Raw genomic sequence first — 18,623 nt, forward strand, 5'->3', positions numbered from 1 at the left:
CAACCAGCAAGCTGGGCTGAGCTGTAATGACTGAGGCCCCTATTCAAATCTGCCAGTTCTTCTTGGCTCCATAGCAAGTTGCTGGGACATGATAATGCCTTAAAGCAGCTACAAATGACTGCTCAGTGAATGTAAATTGGAGTCTTTTGGGAGACAGCAATGGAATAAAAAAACCCAGTACTGTTCTGTAGCTTGCTATTAATTTGTGATTCTAGTGCTTTATACCCTGAATAATGTCCTGCTGGAAGCAGGACACCTCAGCAGCAAATTCCAGTATGAACTGGTATCCTCAATCACAGCCAGTGCTTTGGAAGCTTCTGCAGCAAGATTCAACAGAACTTTGGTCTTGGGCTTCTATTTGCCCTTTGTTTTGATAAGCCTGTAAAGAAATGCATTTCCTATTTATTGCCTTTTGTACCAGCCTGCCTTTTCATATGGTGGTACAGGTGGTATTGGGTATCTGTGCCAGTGCATGCTGCAAAGTGAAGTGTATTTTTGTGTGCCCAACTTTGTGTTTTATTTGTGCTTGGCATGAAGCTTTGTGTGTTTAAGCAGCACACATTACCACTTCTGCAGCTTTTTCTTTGCTTCATTAGCACAAAGAGAAAATGACCATTAGTGTTGATGCTATTCCAGTCAGTGCTGAACTACTTCATTATAAAGGTGATTATGACAGAGGAGGCAATATTTTAATCACTTGTTAAAATTGGATTTATCATTTGAGGTGAGTGTCAGGTAAAACTGTCAGTGTGTTGATTTTGACAGTGAAGAGTCGTTCACACGACTCTTGTTCTGCTTTCTCTCTGAGAAGCAGTTTCGAAGCTGGCATCAGAATGGTTCAAACTCTGTCTGCTATGCTGAGGCATAATGCTGTTTGGGTGGTCTCAGCATTAGATTTTGGGAGAGATCCTTCCCATACCAGTCACAGATATTAGGAGTGTTTGCAGGACACAAGACTGTACTGCAGGATGTGAGGATCTGCTTCTTTTCCTTACCACAACTTGAAGTATGAGGGTAACAACTGGTATTCAAGAGACCTTTTTCTTTGGGGAAGACAGATGAAGAGAAAGCTGGCTTCTGTGCCAGATTTTTTTTTTTCTTGTCTAGAATTGGGTGGGGGGGCAGTGAAAGAGATTATTCTTAAACCTTGTGTGTTTAATCCTGCTAAATGCTGCTCTCTCTGATCTTACTGATTAACATTTGAAGCCTATAAGGCTAGGGTATCAGTTATTTGAAACTAGTGGCATATAAACATTTTAATTAAAAGGAAAAGAAGAAAGGGGGGTGGGGAGGAAGACCGGTATCACGGTGCCTGCTCTGTGGGGAAGAGATGTCCACCAGTATTTTGTTGCTTGCTTTATTTTGGGATTTTGGAAGATATCTCTTTCTCCAGAGAACTTGATGTCCAGAAGATTTGCTCTGCTTTAGTGTTTCTACAGCTTCAATTCTATACATTTGATAGGCAGGTCCTTTGCATATTTTTTGCTTGGTACGGATGGGAATTTATTCTGAGTATGGGATGGTGAGAGAGAAAAGACAGAACCTGTAGCAACAGCAGTAGTAAAGAGGGCATTATTAAATGAATGAAGTTGTGTTTTGCAGGAGTAACCGGAACAGGTAGACTGTAAGCACCTGATTTGTAGGAAAAGGAGGGCTTAGCCTGCAGAGGTGTGTAGCTGCTATGCTTCTAGTGGCAATAAATATCTTTAAGAAAACAGTGGTAATTTCAGCTGAAGTTTGGCAATTTTTAGTTAATACAGAAAAAGGGTGTTTATTCCATAATCTTCAATAAAGTAGATGTTTTGGGGTTGCACTGAGAGGAGTTGTTTAAGGCTCTTGCACTTCCCTCTAGTCTGTTCCTTCTCATTAGGGCTTGTACAACTGGTTATACAACTATATTGTAAAGCAAAGCAGGGAATGTGCTTAAAATATTGTAAAGAACTCTGTCATTTTGGGTCTTTTTCTTTATGTTAAATCAATTCTGCATTCAGAATAACCTTCAGAATTCATAGCATTACTCTGTGAATTCTATGCAGGCACAGCTCTGGGGGAACAGGCGGAGCCTAGAGGCATTTCCAGGAGCTTGACAAGCTCCACGTTTGTTTTGTGACCCCTCAAGCCAAGAGGGACGTACATGTTGATCCCAAGACCTTGTCATTTCAGCTATGAAGCTATTTCAAGTGTCATGCTGAAGCCAAGCTAGGGGAGGCCATTTTTGAAATTATGGATAGTGTATGCACTTGGGATTTATTTTACAGTAGGCTTGATGCTCAGCAAGGGCTTGCTGCCCCTAAAAAGGGTTGTCCTATTTTTAGCCATGTCACTTCCTGTGCAGTGTATGTCATTTCTCTGGAGTTGATCTTCTATCAGATGAGCAAGCTCTCCAGTGCACCAGAACAAATATTTGTGTTGTTTGCATGAGATGGCTGAGCTGATGTGGCTGCAGGCAGGGATGGGAAACAGCAGTGGCCAGAGCTGTGGGAGCATGCCTGCCCCTCTGACAGTGGTTTCAGCAGTGACTGCCCACCTCCACTGCTTCGTGGGATGTTTGGGCTCGTGTATACTGTGGATCTTCCTGCGTGAGGCATTACGGTTTTGAAACAAATCATCTGAAGCTGAGCCAAGAACTGGGCTGATGGGAGGTCCTTCCCTCCCCCAAAAACATCTGCTCTGTGATCTCTCGCTGCCCGTGTTTGCTGCTGTGGGGCCAGAGTCCGGCTGCTCTGCTGGTGGCAGTTTGCCTGGGGCCCAGAGTCCCCATGCAGCAGCGCTCTGTCATCCGTGTGTACAGGAGAGGCATGGCTGGAGTGCAGTGGCAGGAACTGCCAGTACCTGGGTCTCTTTTGTTGTCTTTTCAATGCCTGGTTTTGGCTTGTGGCTCTCTTAGCAGCTCTGCTGCTGAAACAGGCGTTTCCACATGTGTCTGCAGCTAGACCCTCTCTCCTGCCCAAATGCCACACATGTGACCAATGAGCTCAGAAACCAATCTGTGTTGAAACTAATTAGCAGAAGGTGGAGGTTGATTTTTTTTTTAAGTTTGATCATTTCCTTGTTTCATTTTCGTACATGTGAGCACTGAAAGCGAGGGCTAAACATGGGAGCACTTATTATACTGGTTTGTCATTCTGTGGCTTTAGGGTTCAAATAGATGAATTCAACCATCCCAGGAGCTTATAGGCTGCTAAAACATGTGTTGTCCCTCCTGGTCACTTGTCCTTCCTCACATCAGTTCCAGAGACTCTCCTGTGTTGGACTTTCTGAAACTTGTTGTGTTTTGCATGTGAACTGATTGAGCTCACTGAACTGTCAGAAAACTTTGTGTTGGTGATGGTCCTTTCTTTTCCTGGTGGGTTTTTTGGTAGCTCACAGCAGTAATTGTGTGGGTGAGGTGGATTGTACCCAATTGTCCTCTTCATATCCAACAAGCTGTTGTCTTGGTGCAAGTTCTTCTTTGGCTTCATAACATTGCATCAGGTTGATCCTATCTCTTATTCATTGTATTTCTCAAATATTAGCAACCAATGAAAGATCTTCCGCTTCCTGTGGCCCTTATTAAAACTCTTCAGAAGAATCCCTGGCACTTCCCTTTGGAGACTGAAGTGTTTTGGAGCCTCATGCCAGTGGCTTGTGCTTTGACTGGTGACAGGATCCACTGGTTAATGAACTTGGGAACTGGCTTAGCTGGAACTCAGGCCAGCTTTTCTTGTTTTTCATCTGGGCATCTTTGGGCACCTTTCACAGTTTGTTTATTGAATTGGAGCAGAACTTTTTTTTTTTTTTTTTTTTTACATCCAAGCTAGAGATTGTTATTCCGTGTTTGTGTTAGCACCTGATCCCTTCAGCAATGTTGTGTTGCAGAATATTAGCAGTGGCTGGTGCAGTTACTGAGTATCTGTGTGCTGCTTGAAGCTAATATTGAACAGAAAGAAAATCATGGTACAGTCTGGAAGTTAGTGTAGGGTTTTTTAATATGCTGCTGCCTAAAGTTAAAAGGATTAATTCTGCATTGTGACGTTGAATCTCTATTAGCTCTTGAAATATTCAGTCAAAAGTGTTTTTAATTAGTCTTTCAATCTTAAACATTCTATGCCAAAAGTGACTTGCCTAAGCTTTCAGCTTCAAATTGGTTCTGGTTACCAAAGCACAGAAAATTCATATTCATTTGCACTTCCCTGAAATGGCTTCTCTGAAATGTTGGGCCCAGCATAAGAATTAAATTCCACATGCACTACTTGCAGTTTCATTCTGAAAGACTGTCTGGAGAAAAGCAGGAATGAAAGTGCTCTTTCAGCTACAAGTGCAGTACTTCAGCAAAAATCAAATTTAGCTGTCGTGTGAGGTCAATGGGGGCTTTGTATGTTGAAAGCAAGTGATTCTCTGTTGGGGTGGGGGAGTGTAGTCAACAGCTGAAATAAGCTTAATTGCAGGTTGAAGCTGAAAAAGATACTATCAGATTTTGGTTGTCTTCCTGCCTGTACCTCTTCCTTGTCTTATATCTTGAATCCTTCCTCATCCATAGAGTACCTTATTGCTGTGAGCAGAAGACTTGACTTGTTTCTGTGTTGCTGTTGGCTTTGCAACTCAGAGGTTTGCTCTTGGTATCAATTTCATATGTTTTGGGGAAATAAAAACAAAATGGAGTGGATGTGGGTGTGAGAGGAGATGAGGAGATTTCTCTGGAAACACAATAATGGGAATGTTGTTTGTGTTTGGCTTTGAATACAGCTTATGTAAAAGGAAATATTTTTTACTGTGGCACATCTTACTATGGTTTCATCTAGTTTTATAACATGGCAATTGATGAAGCGCTCAAGTATCTTGAAACCCCTTTCCCTCTGGGTTTTTTTTTTTTTTTTGTTTGTTTTTTTTTGTTTGTTTGAAATGTATGCTGATGTTACTTGCAGGGTTGATTTTTATTTTTTCAGTAATATTGCTTATCTTTGGCTTGACTTGCAAGAATTAAAATTACCCATGCTTCAGGTTACTTTTTAATCAGGAAATGGTAGATCTAAGTTGATCTTGAATTAAATATAAGTAATTTATACCTTTATATACCTAGTTTCTTAATGGGAAGCTGTGGGGTTTTTTTCAAAATTGGTAAAAAAATTTCAATTGTATATTTATGGAGGGGGAAGGATGGAAAAGTAATTTTATCTCATGAAAAGACATGTCAAAAATTATTTCCAAGTTAAACCACTTGATAATAGTTAGGAGTCTCAGAACACTGATGGAAATTGTCATTTGTTGTAATTTTCTTGTAGTGTCTTGCAAATATCTGTAAACTTGATTAATACAAGCCAGGGGAAAAAAAATTATAGTCTTTATTTACCATCCTTAAATTTGGGGTTTATAATTTGGCAACTCATATGTCGTATATCTCTCAACTTACAAATCTCTTACTTCTCATTTTTACTATATTTTCGCAGTGAATTTATAAATAGGAGGTTGTGTAATGTGGTCTAATACTTTTGCCTGTAAGGGTGATTTTCTTAGTGTGTGAAAAATCTCAATCCAGGGTTTGTGGTAAGCAGTTGTGTCGTCTTTCACTAATGACGCAGTGACTAAACAGTGACATGTGGATTCATGTGACTGTTGTTAATTATAATTATGCAGCAAGTAAGCCTGTGTTACCATGCTTGACTCTGTTTTACAGTTCTCATGCACAGTGTCAGGTGTTCAGGTTTCAGCATAAGTGTCCCCCTCCCCTACTCCCCTTACCTGACTGCCAGAAGCAGTAATACTTCCGATATTTGATAAAATTACTTTTCTTTGTGGGGTATGCATTGAAAATAAATTGGTGGGGCTGGGAGGGTGGGTCATGCAAAGCCTACATATGACTGTATTTGTATTAATGGGCAGGCTTTATAGACTTTTTGGGAAAGGGCACCGAGTTACCCACAAGGCATTTTTTCTGGATGGTCTTTTTGCTGAGCTATAGGAAATTCCCGATTTTCAAATGTCAGCTGTAAAAGAAGAGTTTTCTCAGGCCTCTAAATGCTGGGTTGTGTGTATCAATTTCAGGTTTATAGACGAAGGGAGAATGGCTCAAGAAACCAACCGTAGCCAAGTGCCTATGCTTTGTTCCACTGGCTGCGGATTTTACGGGAATCCTCGCACAAATGGCATGTGCTCAGTGTGCTACAAAGAACACCTTCAAAGGCAGAACAGTAATGGTAGAATTAGCCCTCCTGGTAAGTAACCCCAGCACACAGTGTGTGTGTCAACAGCTCAGCCTGACCCGGCGGGCAGCAGCTTCCTGGCCATGTCCACATACTGATCGTTGGAGCTTTAGTGCAAGCCATTGCGTTCCAGCATCTTACCTTATGGAATGAGCTTGGATGGAATGCTCATAATGTCATTGTGTTACTGCTAATCTGCTCAGAAGTAGACTCACACTAATACCTTTTGTATTCATTTGAGTATTTCTCATTTGAAATGATAAAAAACACTACAACATATTTTTGCTGAAATTACTGACAGAGTAATTGGGGAATGCTTGTGAAAGGCATTTTAAGAACAGGTATTTCATCACTGTGACCTCATTCCTAAAGATTAACCTGTAAACACTTTATAGTGATGCCATTTCCTTTTGAAGGCCTTCAGGGGGCTTTTGTGGACATCTTTCCATAACTGCCCCTGAAGGCCTTCAAGGAAAGATCTGCTCTTACATTACCTCCTTACTAAAATTACCTTAGAGTTTCATCTCCAGGTTGGGAAAAGGCAACAATAGTTCCTCCTTAACTTCACATGCCTTCTGTTCTCTTTGGCCCAGTGCCCTGTGTACTGTTGCCTTTCCTTCAACCTGACCTTTTAAGTAGAGGCAATATCTTCTATTGAAATCTGGGGATCTGGGTTCTACATGTTCAAAATGCATCTGGAGTTGGCTATTTGGATAAAAATGGATATTTTCCCAGATCCATCTTGGTTTTTTAAGCAAAACACCAGCTTCTTGTGTCAGAGTACAGCAGTTCATTCTGAGAAAGCTGCTTTAATTAGTAAAAAAATAGTAACTGCTTTAAAATTCCAGCTTCGAAATTTTTTGCAGTGTAAGTTCTGGAGGCCTGGGGCTGGAGAAAGATCAAAATACGGCCAAACATAATTACATTTTCGTAAAATTACATTTCCTTATGTTGTAGGCAGAGATTCAATTACTCTCCTGGCTGGTGTTGTAGGGGTCAAAGAGTAAATGCAGTGTGTAACTTTTGTAATGCCAGGAAGCAGCATAACACCTTTTCCCTGGGTGTGTCTTGCAGCAGCCTCTGTCAGTAGTATCACCGAGTCCTTACCGGTCCAGTGCACAGAGGGCAGTGCCCAGGAAACTCAGTCCACTTTAGATTCTACATCGACTCCATCTATGCAGCCAAGGTAAGGTGCTTCAGTCTGCTCTGTGTCTTTACAGAAAAATCTCTGTCAAAATGGTTAAATGAAGTGTGCTGATCCTGCATAATTAAATGCTGGAACCAGGATTAGGCAAAGGTGTAAGATTTCAGTGCTAACTTTGAAGCATGGGATCTCAGGGTGAATGCTAGCAGATCTCTGTGCTTCATCTGGCATTCAAATGGAAATTTGTCTTTAGAATTTAGCTTCAAATAGAAGTTGTCAGTTTCTGTTCTACAGAGATTTGTCTGGCTGCTCTTCTGCTTCCTCAACTTGTAGTTGTACATTTACCAAAGGAGAACTCTTCTCATCCTGGAAATCTGAGGATTTTTTAAAATGGCAGGGAGCTGTTTACAAGAGCTCTCATAAATAAATGTATGATAATGTGTTAACAAGCCAGTTGCTTTGCAAGTGGAGAGTACTAGAACAGGGTAAAGACAGAAGTCTTGGTACAAGTTGTGCTACTGAACTGATCTCTTATTAAACAAGTAATTTCCATCTGGGCTATTCAAGGATACATAATATCCTCTTATAAATCACTCAGACTTAGTAAGTGTTCTCCATTTGTAAAAGCTAAATATTTGTTTATATTTAGTGGCTCCATTTCAGTTTGGAGTGACACAACCAACAGCAACTTAAGCGCTTTGGAAAATTTTTGAGTGAAAAGTGTTAGTGTGTTATATACTATGCAAGCTAAACTTGCAGTAATACTCATTTCAACTTTTCTTTAAAAAAATGAATGTAGTAGAACACAGGGCAAGGGAGATTTCATCAGTTACAGCTGATTGATTCTGCTCAGATTTTTCTGCTCCCTAGCTTTTTATAGGAGGTGTTATCTCATGCTTGGATCCTGCATATGAACTGAGAGCTAGGTGCCATGCTTGATGCTATATTTAGTCTTTCCATTCTGAGGTTTATAGTTGGGTTAGAAAATACATATCTTACCCTGAAACAACTCTTCTGGTGTGTGTAAAAAGAAAAAAAAAGTTCATCCAGGTCAATGCACAGATGTGAACCAATTACAGTGCCGTGCCTTTGTTCTGTCACAACTTCAATAAAACCATGAAAGAGTAGAAGTACCTCACTGATCACTGGCTTGATTACTGGCTGCAGGAGAAAGGAGTGGATGGTTGTTCTTGGACTTGCACTTGAAAAAAATAAGTGTCACTTGCTTGGGTTTTTGTTTTCAAAATAAAAAAAGCAGGAATTCAGCTTCAGTCTCTGGAAATACCTCAGACTTAAGATACTCTGAGGACAGATAAAATTAATTGACAGTGCCCTTTTGTAGGTGGCCAGACAGGCAGTTCAAGACCTATGTGCCGTTCTTGACAATTAAAATTGCAGCTCCAGTGCTCCCATTGTGCTATGGAGTGCTGGTTCATGGGCTGCAGGATAATATGGTTTTTGCCTTCAGAGTGAATCCCTCAGTGGAAAGGAAGAAAAAAATGCAAATGAGAGAGTGCTACCTCTTGCTTGGGACCTGAGCTCTGTCTTGTTCCATAGGAGAGCTGCTGGATGAGCAGCTTGGCTGGGAGTCATGGCTAGTGTTGAATTGCTCTCTCTGAACTGCTTAGGGTGTTCATTGGTGAGCGTTCAGCTGTGCTGTGATTTAGCAGTATGGCTAAAGGGTTGGGAAGTTTAGCCTGCACCACTTTACACTGTGAAAATCCAAGGGGTTCTGTGTGCAGCTGCTGCAGCTTTATTACTGGAAACATTGACATGCTGCAATTTTCTCGTTCGTTTCACCAGAACACTGAAACTGTCTCCTCTACAATTACCTTGCTGACTTCTGTTATAAAGGTCCTTGCATATTGAATGTTGCATTGTTGCTTCTGTGTGGAACGATGGTATGCCAAACCACCCAAAATATTTTTCCTTTTTTACAGTGGAACTGTTTTGTTGCATTCAGTATGAGTTGGAAAAAAAATGTTTACCTTTTATGTCAGTTCAGATTGTAGCAGTTTTAAGTGGTTACACAAACAACTTCAGAGTGAAATGTTCTGGGATACCTTCTCATCAAGAAGTGCCCTAATGTGTCTTACGGGAAAAGAATGTGGAAATGCATAATAAAAATCATTATTTTCTTCTTTTGCCCCTCAGCCCTGTGTCCAGTCAGTCACTTTTAACAGAATCTGTAGCATCATCCCAAGCGGATAGTACGGCTGTGGACAAAACAGTACCTGAGACAGAAGAGTTGCAAGGTTGGTGCTTAGTTTTCAGTGACTGAACTTATGAACAATGCTTTTTAAACTTCAGCTGTTCTTAATACAGTCCTGTTCAAACATGTCTGATTCTCAAACCCAAATATTCTGTGAAATCAGAAGGCAAAATAAGAATAAAGTTTCTTTTCTTAAATGGCAAGTGAAACTGAAAGCTTATGTTTAATTGGTGATGTCAGTGTCTGCCATAAACAAGTGTTTTAATTGGTGTTGGAAATGCACATCATAAATCAGCATCCTGTTCTGTGTCTGTGCCATGGCTGTTACATCTGAGTAGAGTTTTGAGTCTCTGTTACTTCTCAGAGTGACCATTTACAGCACATATCAGAAGTTTATGAGCATCTTTGTGGTAGGGGGTGTTTGACAGAGCCATTGCCAGAACAGGGTCAGTATCTTTTATAAACAGAAACACCTATAAAAGAAACTTTCATCTCTGAACTGTAGTGGTGTAGGATTTTGAACTACTGAAATTCACTTTTTCAAATACAAAATTACCAAACCACAGGCCATGTTTGCTTGAAGCACAGTGGCTAATTATACTGGCCTAAAATCTTTCTTGCTGGTACAATGAAAAGTTTCTTTTCACTTTTTTCTTGTTTTCTATGTGCAGACTTTCAGAGCTTAAGACTAAAAAAATTTATTAGTATTTCTTAGGAAATGCAAAAATGCCAGGTGGTATACAAAATGGGCTCAGACTGCTAATCTATAGGCATTATAAAAGGTATTTAAAGGTAAGTCAGTAAGTATTCTGCCTTCTGCTGAGACAGTTTAGGTTTTAGTGGGGAGGATTTATTTTTGTGGACTAGTCTAAACGTAGAAGTGTGGGTTTTTTACAAATACAACTTGTAATTCCACTTAAACATTCTAAATATTACTTCTTTGACTGTATCTCTGGTATCAAAGCTTTGCTTCTCAGATACTTTTCTAAACCTGACCTGTCTTTTTCTGTAGGATCTCTGCATTCTAGAGATACTCTCTAATACCTGTTAGGAAGTTTGTGTTCCAGAGCTGGGAGCTCTTGTCTCTATTTTGACAATGCATCTACTGGCTTTTCACCTTGGAGACAGAGGCAGTACTTCACTTTATTGACCTTGGCACTGTGAGTCTTGGGCCTGTGAAAAGACTTTTCCCAGCAAGTTATCAGAGGCATGTCTCTCTTCTTACACACTTGGATAAATTTGTGCTGTTTCTAATTCTCCACCTCTCAAGCTCATTCTCCTTGTGAAAAGATAAGAGGTTTCTCAACCAGAAGCTTTGAATTTAGGGATGTATCTGCAGGATCAACATATATCAGGTGTTGAGGTTACTCAGCTGTGTCCTCTGTCCTTTTCTTTGTACCCTCATTTCTAAACTAAGAACATCACCAGCATGTAGTTGCAGTTCTAAATTACCATCCCTATTTATAACTCTCTGGTAGGGTCAGCCTTACTTTCTTAAGAGTTCCTTCTGTGTTGTCCCTTGACTGAAAATCATAGGAAATGTAGTGTTTCCAGTTTTAAAGCATTTTGGTTTGAAAATGTAAGTTTGGAAGGAAAGCAGCTTAGAATGGGTGCTGAGAGGGATTTCATTGAATTGCTGTCACAGTTGTGCATCCTGAAGTTTCTTTTTTTTTTGGAATTTGAATTTTAGGTTGGTGACAAGCATGTGAATCCAAGGAGTTTTTTTTTTAACATTGCCTAAGTTTGTAACATTTAGGAAAAAAATAATTCACAGCAATATGCTAGTTGGTCCCAGAGTGAAGTGTGTCTAATAGTACTTTTGTTGATGTAGGGGAACAGGAGAAATAATGTCAGTATTTATTTTGATAAAATCTTGCCTTGTGGGAATGTCTGTTCAGGGGCAAATTGTTCTATGCTGCTGCTGTAAGTTAATGTATTGTGTTCAGCTGAAGTCCCCTTAACTTGCCATTTAACAAAAATTACCAGGCTACAACAACATTGAATGAAGGACTGGGTGAATAATTAAGCTTTCTTAGATTACTGTTATTACTTTTCTAAAGCAGACAGATAAATGAGACTTGAGCTGCGTGCAACACAGCTCTTGCTGTTTGCAGTCAGGCTAAAGCTACAAAGGGATAAAATTCCCAAAGAGCATTTCAGATTTGTTTTTGTTGGATTTATGCATTGCAGAAGAAATAGAGGAAAATTCTAGAATGTTAAAAAGTGTAGGCTTTAGAGCTAGTGTCTGTATGGTGATGCTTGTGGAACAGTGCAAAAGGCCAGATGCTCTAAGATAGGGACTAATAGAAATTTTTAAAAATTTTGTTGTTAAATACCATGAACATGCCATTAAAGACATGTTCATGGTATTTAACAACATTAAAATTGTTGTTAAATAAAACTCAAGAAGTGTACAGTCCAGCTTTTCTAGCAGCTTTCTTCGATTCCAAGTAATTTTAATTACCTCCTGAGCTATTGTGCCTTTTGCTCAATATGATGGCCTTGTTAGGATTAGCCAGTCAGGATTCCTGATTTGTTAGCCAGGGGATTAACAGGGCTGCCTCCAGGCAAGCCTGCAAGCAGGTAAAGAGGTGCTTCACTTCCCTGGGGTAAAGGAAGATGGTTAAAACCATCCAGGTTAGGATTCATGCTTCTGGTTCAGGGAGGATTTTAAAGGTAACTGAAGCTTGGTAGGGAAGGCAGGAGGACTCCACCACAAATATTATGGAGCTCCTACAACTGAAGAGCATGGTGGTAAAAGTAGAAATCCAACTAATGGATGGACTCAGCCCCTCTGAGGCTGAAAACTTCTGAGAATGAAAACAGCCTCTGTGGTTTTCAAGCTTGTTGTGAATTGGAGAGGAGCATGTACTGTTAGCATTGCAAAATGCTATCACTCACGTCATGTGGTGTGGTTGTTATTTGGAAAACCAAAGTACAAAGTTAGATTGGATTAACTGTCTAAAAGGTACATGGCTGTATTGAATGAAGTCACCTGATTTTGTGCATATCTGGATTTTAGTGAGGTTAAACAGTGAAATTCAAACAAAGTTTAAAAAACTTGATATTAAAATAATTAGATGGCTACAGAATTTTATATTGGGGTTACTTGGACCTAAGGTGAATGCAGTTGAGCTAATGGCTTCAGCTTCAGTGAGCCTTATCAGGGTGGGCTCAGTAGACATACTGGAAAGGAATTGATTGATGCTTCTCACTTCTGTGAGAAGTGAGAAGCAATACCAGGGACTCAGGGGTAGAGTATGATTATGACACAAGTGTATCAAATAAGACAGGATATCATGATATACTGGGTGAATGCTCCAGGGGGGAGGAAACACTCAACAGAAAGATTTAAAACTAAATTCTGTGGGTGAGTGTGCTCTTACTTAATTTGCCACTTCCTAACATTTAAACAGTGTATTTTAGGCTGATTATGTCAGTTTAAAATGTTCACAAGTAGTGATATTCTCCTTTGGATTAACTTCACATTTCACTCCTCTGGAGATGTTGCGGTTCTTCTTACTAGCCCTAGTGAAATGCTCTTAAGAAGTAAATGTCGTTGTTCATGCTCTTCTGTAGGAATGAGAAACCTTTTTCTTTTAAAATCACTGCACAGTAATGCAGGTGTGATGAATATAAAACATCGAGAGAGAGAACAAGATGGGTGTCCTGCTGCACACACAGAGCTGTGTTGTGCCTGCAGGGGTGTAGAGGCTGGAGTACATTTTGTCATGTGGCTGCTGTTTTTGTGCTCAGTCAGAGCACACTGAAGCTCAGGCAGGGGTTTGCACAAGCAAAGCAATAGGAAAAGCTTGTGCCTTTAGGAGGAAATCCAGGCTCTGCTTGTTTTGGTTAGCTAGGAACATGTTTTGTAAACCAGGGAACTTCTAGTGACCAGCCCAACTTGTCAACTCCAGAAATATGACTGTGTTCATACCTTCCTCCTTTTTGGTTAGTTGGCAGCTTGTACTGCTGCTGCCAGAGCTTCTGTTCTTTGCTGCAGGCAGGGCTGGGGCTGGGGGAAGGGTCAGCTTGGTTCAAGGAGGGCAGGCAGCAGCATCCTGGAATCCAGATGAAGTCCAGCAGTTGGGAGTGGCTCCAAGCTGGACAGGATTGCATCTTACCTGGCTTTTTTTTTGCTGTGGTCATCACAGGTAGCTTATAGACTGAACAGTGGCACTTGGCCATCTAGGGTGGTTGGGACATTTGTGATTCTCATAGAGGATTTTGGTTCAGGTCTCTAGCTTCTATTCAAAAGCAAATTGAGACCTAAAATTTATGGTTACTACAGTAGATACAAAGTGACTTCTGGTGCAGTAGAAGAATCTTCCCACTCAGTTCTACACTGAGCAGCAGCTCTTAAATATTTTTAAACCTTTTTAATGTGAGAGCCATACGCACAAAGAAAATGTAAGTAAGGGTGCATGAGAGCCTTGTTATGCAAGGAAGAGAGCCAATTTTTCCTAAATTTAGCTAATAGTTACAGAGGCTCTTAGTGAAACTTAGATCGAGGTAACTGGATTTTGCTACAACAGGAAATGCAAGCTGGAGAGTGTTAGCTCATGGCATGAATAAGTCTTAATGAATTAATAAAGACTGCAATATCTCTTTTGTGTAAAACTACTAAAGTTCATTTGAGTAAGTCTTACCCCTTCTGGTACTTACCTCTTTTAGTCCTTGCTGATTTTAGAACCAAAGGATCTTGCAATCCTTTTGATATTATGCCCACTCAGAAATGTGCCCTTTAACAGCCATTTAAAGGCATTGAACTTTTTTTCTTTGCCAACTATAAATTGTTTTAAATTTCAGGACAAAGAGAAGCTCTGCTTGTAACATGGATGGTATCTGAGAAGGAATTAATAGACCACGTATAATAGTATCTTTGCTAGATTAATCTGTGGAATGTACTGTCCCCTCAGGCAGAGTCTTTGGTGGTGATCAGGTATCTTGCTATCCATTGATGTTGCTTAGTACAGTGTTTTGATACATAGCAAAAGTGATGAGTGCCCTTTCCTTTCAAAAGAAAAAAAAAGATCAGAATAGCAGCACATGAAAAACCCCACTGGATTTGTCATGCAGAAGAGCTGTCAGCTGGTGAAGAGCTAGCACAGAACTGCATCTGACAGTCTCTGGCAAACAAAAGTCCAGCTGCACAGAGATGACTGCAGCTTTTTCCCTGACAAATGTCTGAGCTTGCTGTTGTATTCCCTTCCCTATAGCACTGGTTCTAGCTCTGCTTCCATCCACACTCCTCCCATCTGGAGCTTGCTTTTGTTCTTTGCTGCAAATACTCCCAACTTCTGTGTGTCTTACTCACTGGAGACTTGTCCTGCTGTGGTCCAGCTATGTCTGGTAGGCAGAGGTTGGCTCTTAGCCCTTCTTGAAATGAAGTTAGGGTTTTTTTTGTTTCTATTTCTGCTTTGTAATGTAAGGAATGTGCAAATACTTGAGGAAAATCAGCCAACTTCTATTTTTACCTGACTCAGGCAAATACTACTATTACTTGTTCATACTCTCCCACACAACCTGTAACCTGTTTCTTTTAGATGTGAGAGAACACTAAAGTAGGTTGAAAGATGCCTTAGGAGAAATATGTTTAAAGTTAGGTTTTCACCTGCTTCCTTCTGGGCTCCAGTGCAGTGTAGTTCCACCCTGTAAGTCTGGGTCTGTTGAGCTGGTGTTTGTTGCCCCAGGTAGTGACTTATGTCCTGTGTGGGCTTTTTCCAGGTGTGCAAGAGCAGCAGCATCACACTGGTAGAGATTGCTCTGAAACACTGTGTATTGTGTGGCTTCCATGTTGCAGTCTTCAGCAAAAATAATGTTGATTCAGAATTTGAAAGAGGGTGTTTGGCTCAACTGATCCTGTTAACATAGAGTGCTTCTTGCAAGCAGATTTTGGGAGCTGGGCAAGTAACGCTGTGAGGAAACACTTGGCTGTTGGATTTTCTTCCTGGATCTGACAGTGCTGAATCTTGCTGTTAAACCTAATGTTTATTGTTTTGGTTGTTTTTTGTGGTATTTTCAAGCATTTGGTGAATTCTTTTCTTAAATTGTAGAAGGTCTAGAAGGAGGGAGTTCCAGTTGCTGTGGAGACACCAATGCACTTCAGACAGGGGAAACTGCAGTAAAATGGCCACATGTACAGCATGGGCTTTAGATTATTGTAGGACTTCAGAGGGGAGAGACAGACTTTTTTCTCCTGTCCTTACTAACTTTTTTTCTGTCAGCTTCAGTGTCAGAGAATGCAGAGCCTACACCTGAAGAACAGGACAAGTCGCTTGATAAACCAAAACAGAAAAAGAATCGTTGTTTCATGTGCAGGAAGAAGGTTGGACTGACTGGTAAGAAATACTGATTTCACTTTCCTTAGGCTTGTTTAGGTTTTGGCCCTTTGAAATGTTATCTTAAAGGAAAATCGGGCATGGTCATTTGATATTTATTTGAAATAACAGTCAAAGGTGCTTTCAGTTGACTCTTACTAGATTAGTCATTCATGTATAATTTTGTTTTTCAGCCTCCTGTCTTAAAGTTCATAATTCCAAATACTTCCTTTTGGAAGTCTGCTTAGCTAAGACTTGGATGATAGTTTGCTGCCATTCACTAGCCAGCTTTGCAGTGGTCCAGTGAAAGAGCCTGAGTTCTGGAGGGTGAAGATTCATAAACATAGTAAAAGGGCAGGAGTTCTGTAGGAATGTGCTGTGCTAGTCATGAAAAAAGAAGGAATGGTCAAGTCAAATCTTGCTGTAATCGCTTAAAAATGTATTACTTGTGATTCTTATGCTTTCTGCAGCAGAGGCTCATTGGCTGATTGATTGACACTGGTGACTGAGATTTACTGCTAGTGAGTGAACACATTCAGGATTTAAAGCAAACCAGTGTCATTAAGAATGTTGAAATGTCTAAGCTGCCGTTTCTGTCCACAGGGTTCGAATGCCGGTGTGGGAACGTTTACTGTGGAATGCACCGTTACTCAGATGTACACAGTTGCTCTTACAATTACAAAGCTGATGCTGCTGAGAAAATCAGAAAAGAGAATCCTGTAGTTGTTGGGGAAAAGATCCAGAAGATCTGAACTGCTGCTTCTGCTGGAATACAAAAATCTTCTGACCATCTGCAGATTAAATTGACTTGAGCTTTTTTCCTTAGTCATCAGGAACGTAGAGCAGTGTATCTTGCCTAGACCTTTTAATCATGCATGTCATCAGATGAATAGATTTTTTTTTTGTTTTCGTTTTTTTTTTGTTTCATTTTGAAAATGACTCTGAACATTATTTTCATTGCAGTTTTCTGTGGCTGAAGACTTAAGTAAACTTTACAAGTATTATCCTTTAAGATCATTTTAATTTTAGTTGAGTGCAGAGGGCTTTTATAACAAACATGGAGAAAATATTGGAGGGCTGTGCTTTTCCAGGATAAAACATGCATGCGTTAACTTTGCAGTTTATTTTCTTGTTGTATATAGCTTTTCTCTGCAGCACAATTTCCTTTTTTTTTTTTTTTTTATTGATAATGCCTTGTATGGCACAACTAGTTATCAGTAACTGAATGTATTTTAATCATTATGGCTGCTTCTGGTTTTTTTTTCCCATTAACGAGAGGTTATACATGTTCGCATATTAGCTTGTTTGCACCCTCTACCTATTTATGTATGAATCATTTGTAATGAGAGTGTGTGCTGAGATTGTGTGGGGGTTTTTGTTGTTTTCTTTTTTTTTTTTAATTGGGGTTTGTTTTTGTGTGTGTGGGGGGAAGGCTGTATGCACTTCATTGACTGCAGTTTTCATTGGGATTACATCCATCAGTTTGTCTGTACACAAATATGAAGAATGATCTGAAGTACCTGTGCTGTATTTATGTTTATCCACGTCTTAACTTTGATTAAATAAAATTTAAAAAAATCCGAGCCCTTGTGGCTGTCACTGGCATACGTAGGTTGGATTTCTCTTGCTTTATTTTAATGGGTACCTTCCATTGATGGTTGCTTTACTTCAAGTGTATTTATTCACAGCTACCATGTGTATCCCAATGCCTGCTAAATTCTGATGTGTTTTTTTATCTCTTCACCTGTAACTACCAGAGACACTGCAGATTCCAGACCTTGTCTGTTGATTTTAAAATTCAGAATGCTCTTAAAAAGCTATGGCTGGCAATTAGTAGATAAAACACTACATTTAGGATATAAACTGTGCATCAGAAGTAGTTTTCTCTGGTGGTAACAGAAAGTAATCTGCAAGACTGAATAATGTGCTTGCAGAAGTGGCCTAACCACAATCTATGAAGCACATGGAGTTCATAGTGAAGGAAGGAAGGAATGAATAAATAACTTACTGGCAATTTTCAGTAACAGTCTGCCTTATCATGGGTCAGAGAGCCTGTATTTCCTCAAAGCATTTGCTAAACTTCCTCTTACACAGCACAGGGCATGGAAGAGCAGCAGTGTCATCTTTGGTGGGTGTTTCTGTTTGCTTTCTTCTCTTCTACTACTTCCCTGTTCTCTGATCCTTCTCACTTTGAGTCTTCCCTCTTTCTGGTCTCTTTTCCTCTTCTCTCTCCTATGTGCCCTCCTGACCAATCTGCCTTTCACATGACAGTGATGTTTCTGGGCCAGGCAGAGAGAACATGCCATAGATATCATAAGGTGGGGGAAAACATGGTGTGATTGTGTGTTCTGGTGCCTGAAAGAAGGGAAGGTATAAGAAAAGTGTTCACACACTTCCTGTCTCTTCTGTAAGCTTGCATTTAGACTGGATGTCCACCTTTCCGTGACACCTGAGAATTGTGTCATGTTTGTTTGCTTTGACAATGGCCCTGTGTTATCCTGGTGGTTGATCTGCACTTCAATCTGTATTTTGTGTCATCACCTTGAGGCGATTTTAATTAACACCAGCACATTCACAGCACTACAAAGTGCTTGAGTCTGTCTCCTCACATTGGACTCTATTGGAACAGGTTTTCATTGTGGTTTTGTTTCAGCTTTGGAATGAGCAGGTTCTGTAGCCCAGATCCTATAATCTGTCCACAAAACCTCTTCACTGTGTTTAAAACATTTCCAACAGTCAGGGGAAGTTTTTCAGGAAATCTTCCACAA

At 40.1% G+C, this 18,623-nt stretch overlaps 1 protein-coding gene across 5 annotated transcripts in view; it reads left to right on the forward strand.

The window, feature by feature from the left end:
• The window catches only part of ZFAND6 (zinc finger AN1-type containing 6), a 36,416-nt gene extending 18,956 nt beyond the window's left edge, over positions 1-17,460 (forward strand). For all 5 annotated transcript variants that reach the window (XM_030228378.2, XM_018913908.3, XM_018913909.3 and 2 more), the window contains 5 exons: positions 6,022-6,191; positions 7,254-7,365; positions 9,478-9,578; positions 15,763-15,876; positions 16,459-17,460. In XM_030228378.2, coding sequence (XP_030084238.1) covers positions 6,041-6,191; positions 7,254-7,365; positions 9,478-9,578; positions 15,763-15,876; positions 16,459-16,607 — 627 coding nt within the window. In that variant the 5' untranslated portion in view covers positions 6,022-6,040 and the 3' untranslated portion in view covers positions 16,608-17,460. The remainder of the gene's footprint in view (positions 1-6,021; positions 6,192-7,253; positions 7,366-9,477; positions 9,579-15,762; positions 15,877-16,458) is intronic.
• The last annotated feature ends 1,163 nt before the right edge of the window (positions 17,461-18,623 follow it).

Source organism: Serinus canaria, chromosome 10, assembly GCF_022539315.1.
Source record: "Serinus canaria isolate serCan28SL12 chromosome 10, serCan2020, whole genome shotgun sequence".
NCBI classification, from domain to species: Eukaryota; Metazoa; Chordata; class Aves; order Passeriformes; family Fringillidae; genus Serinus; species Serinus canaria.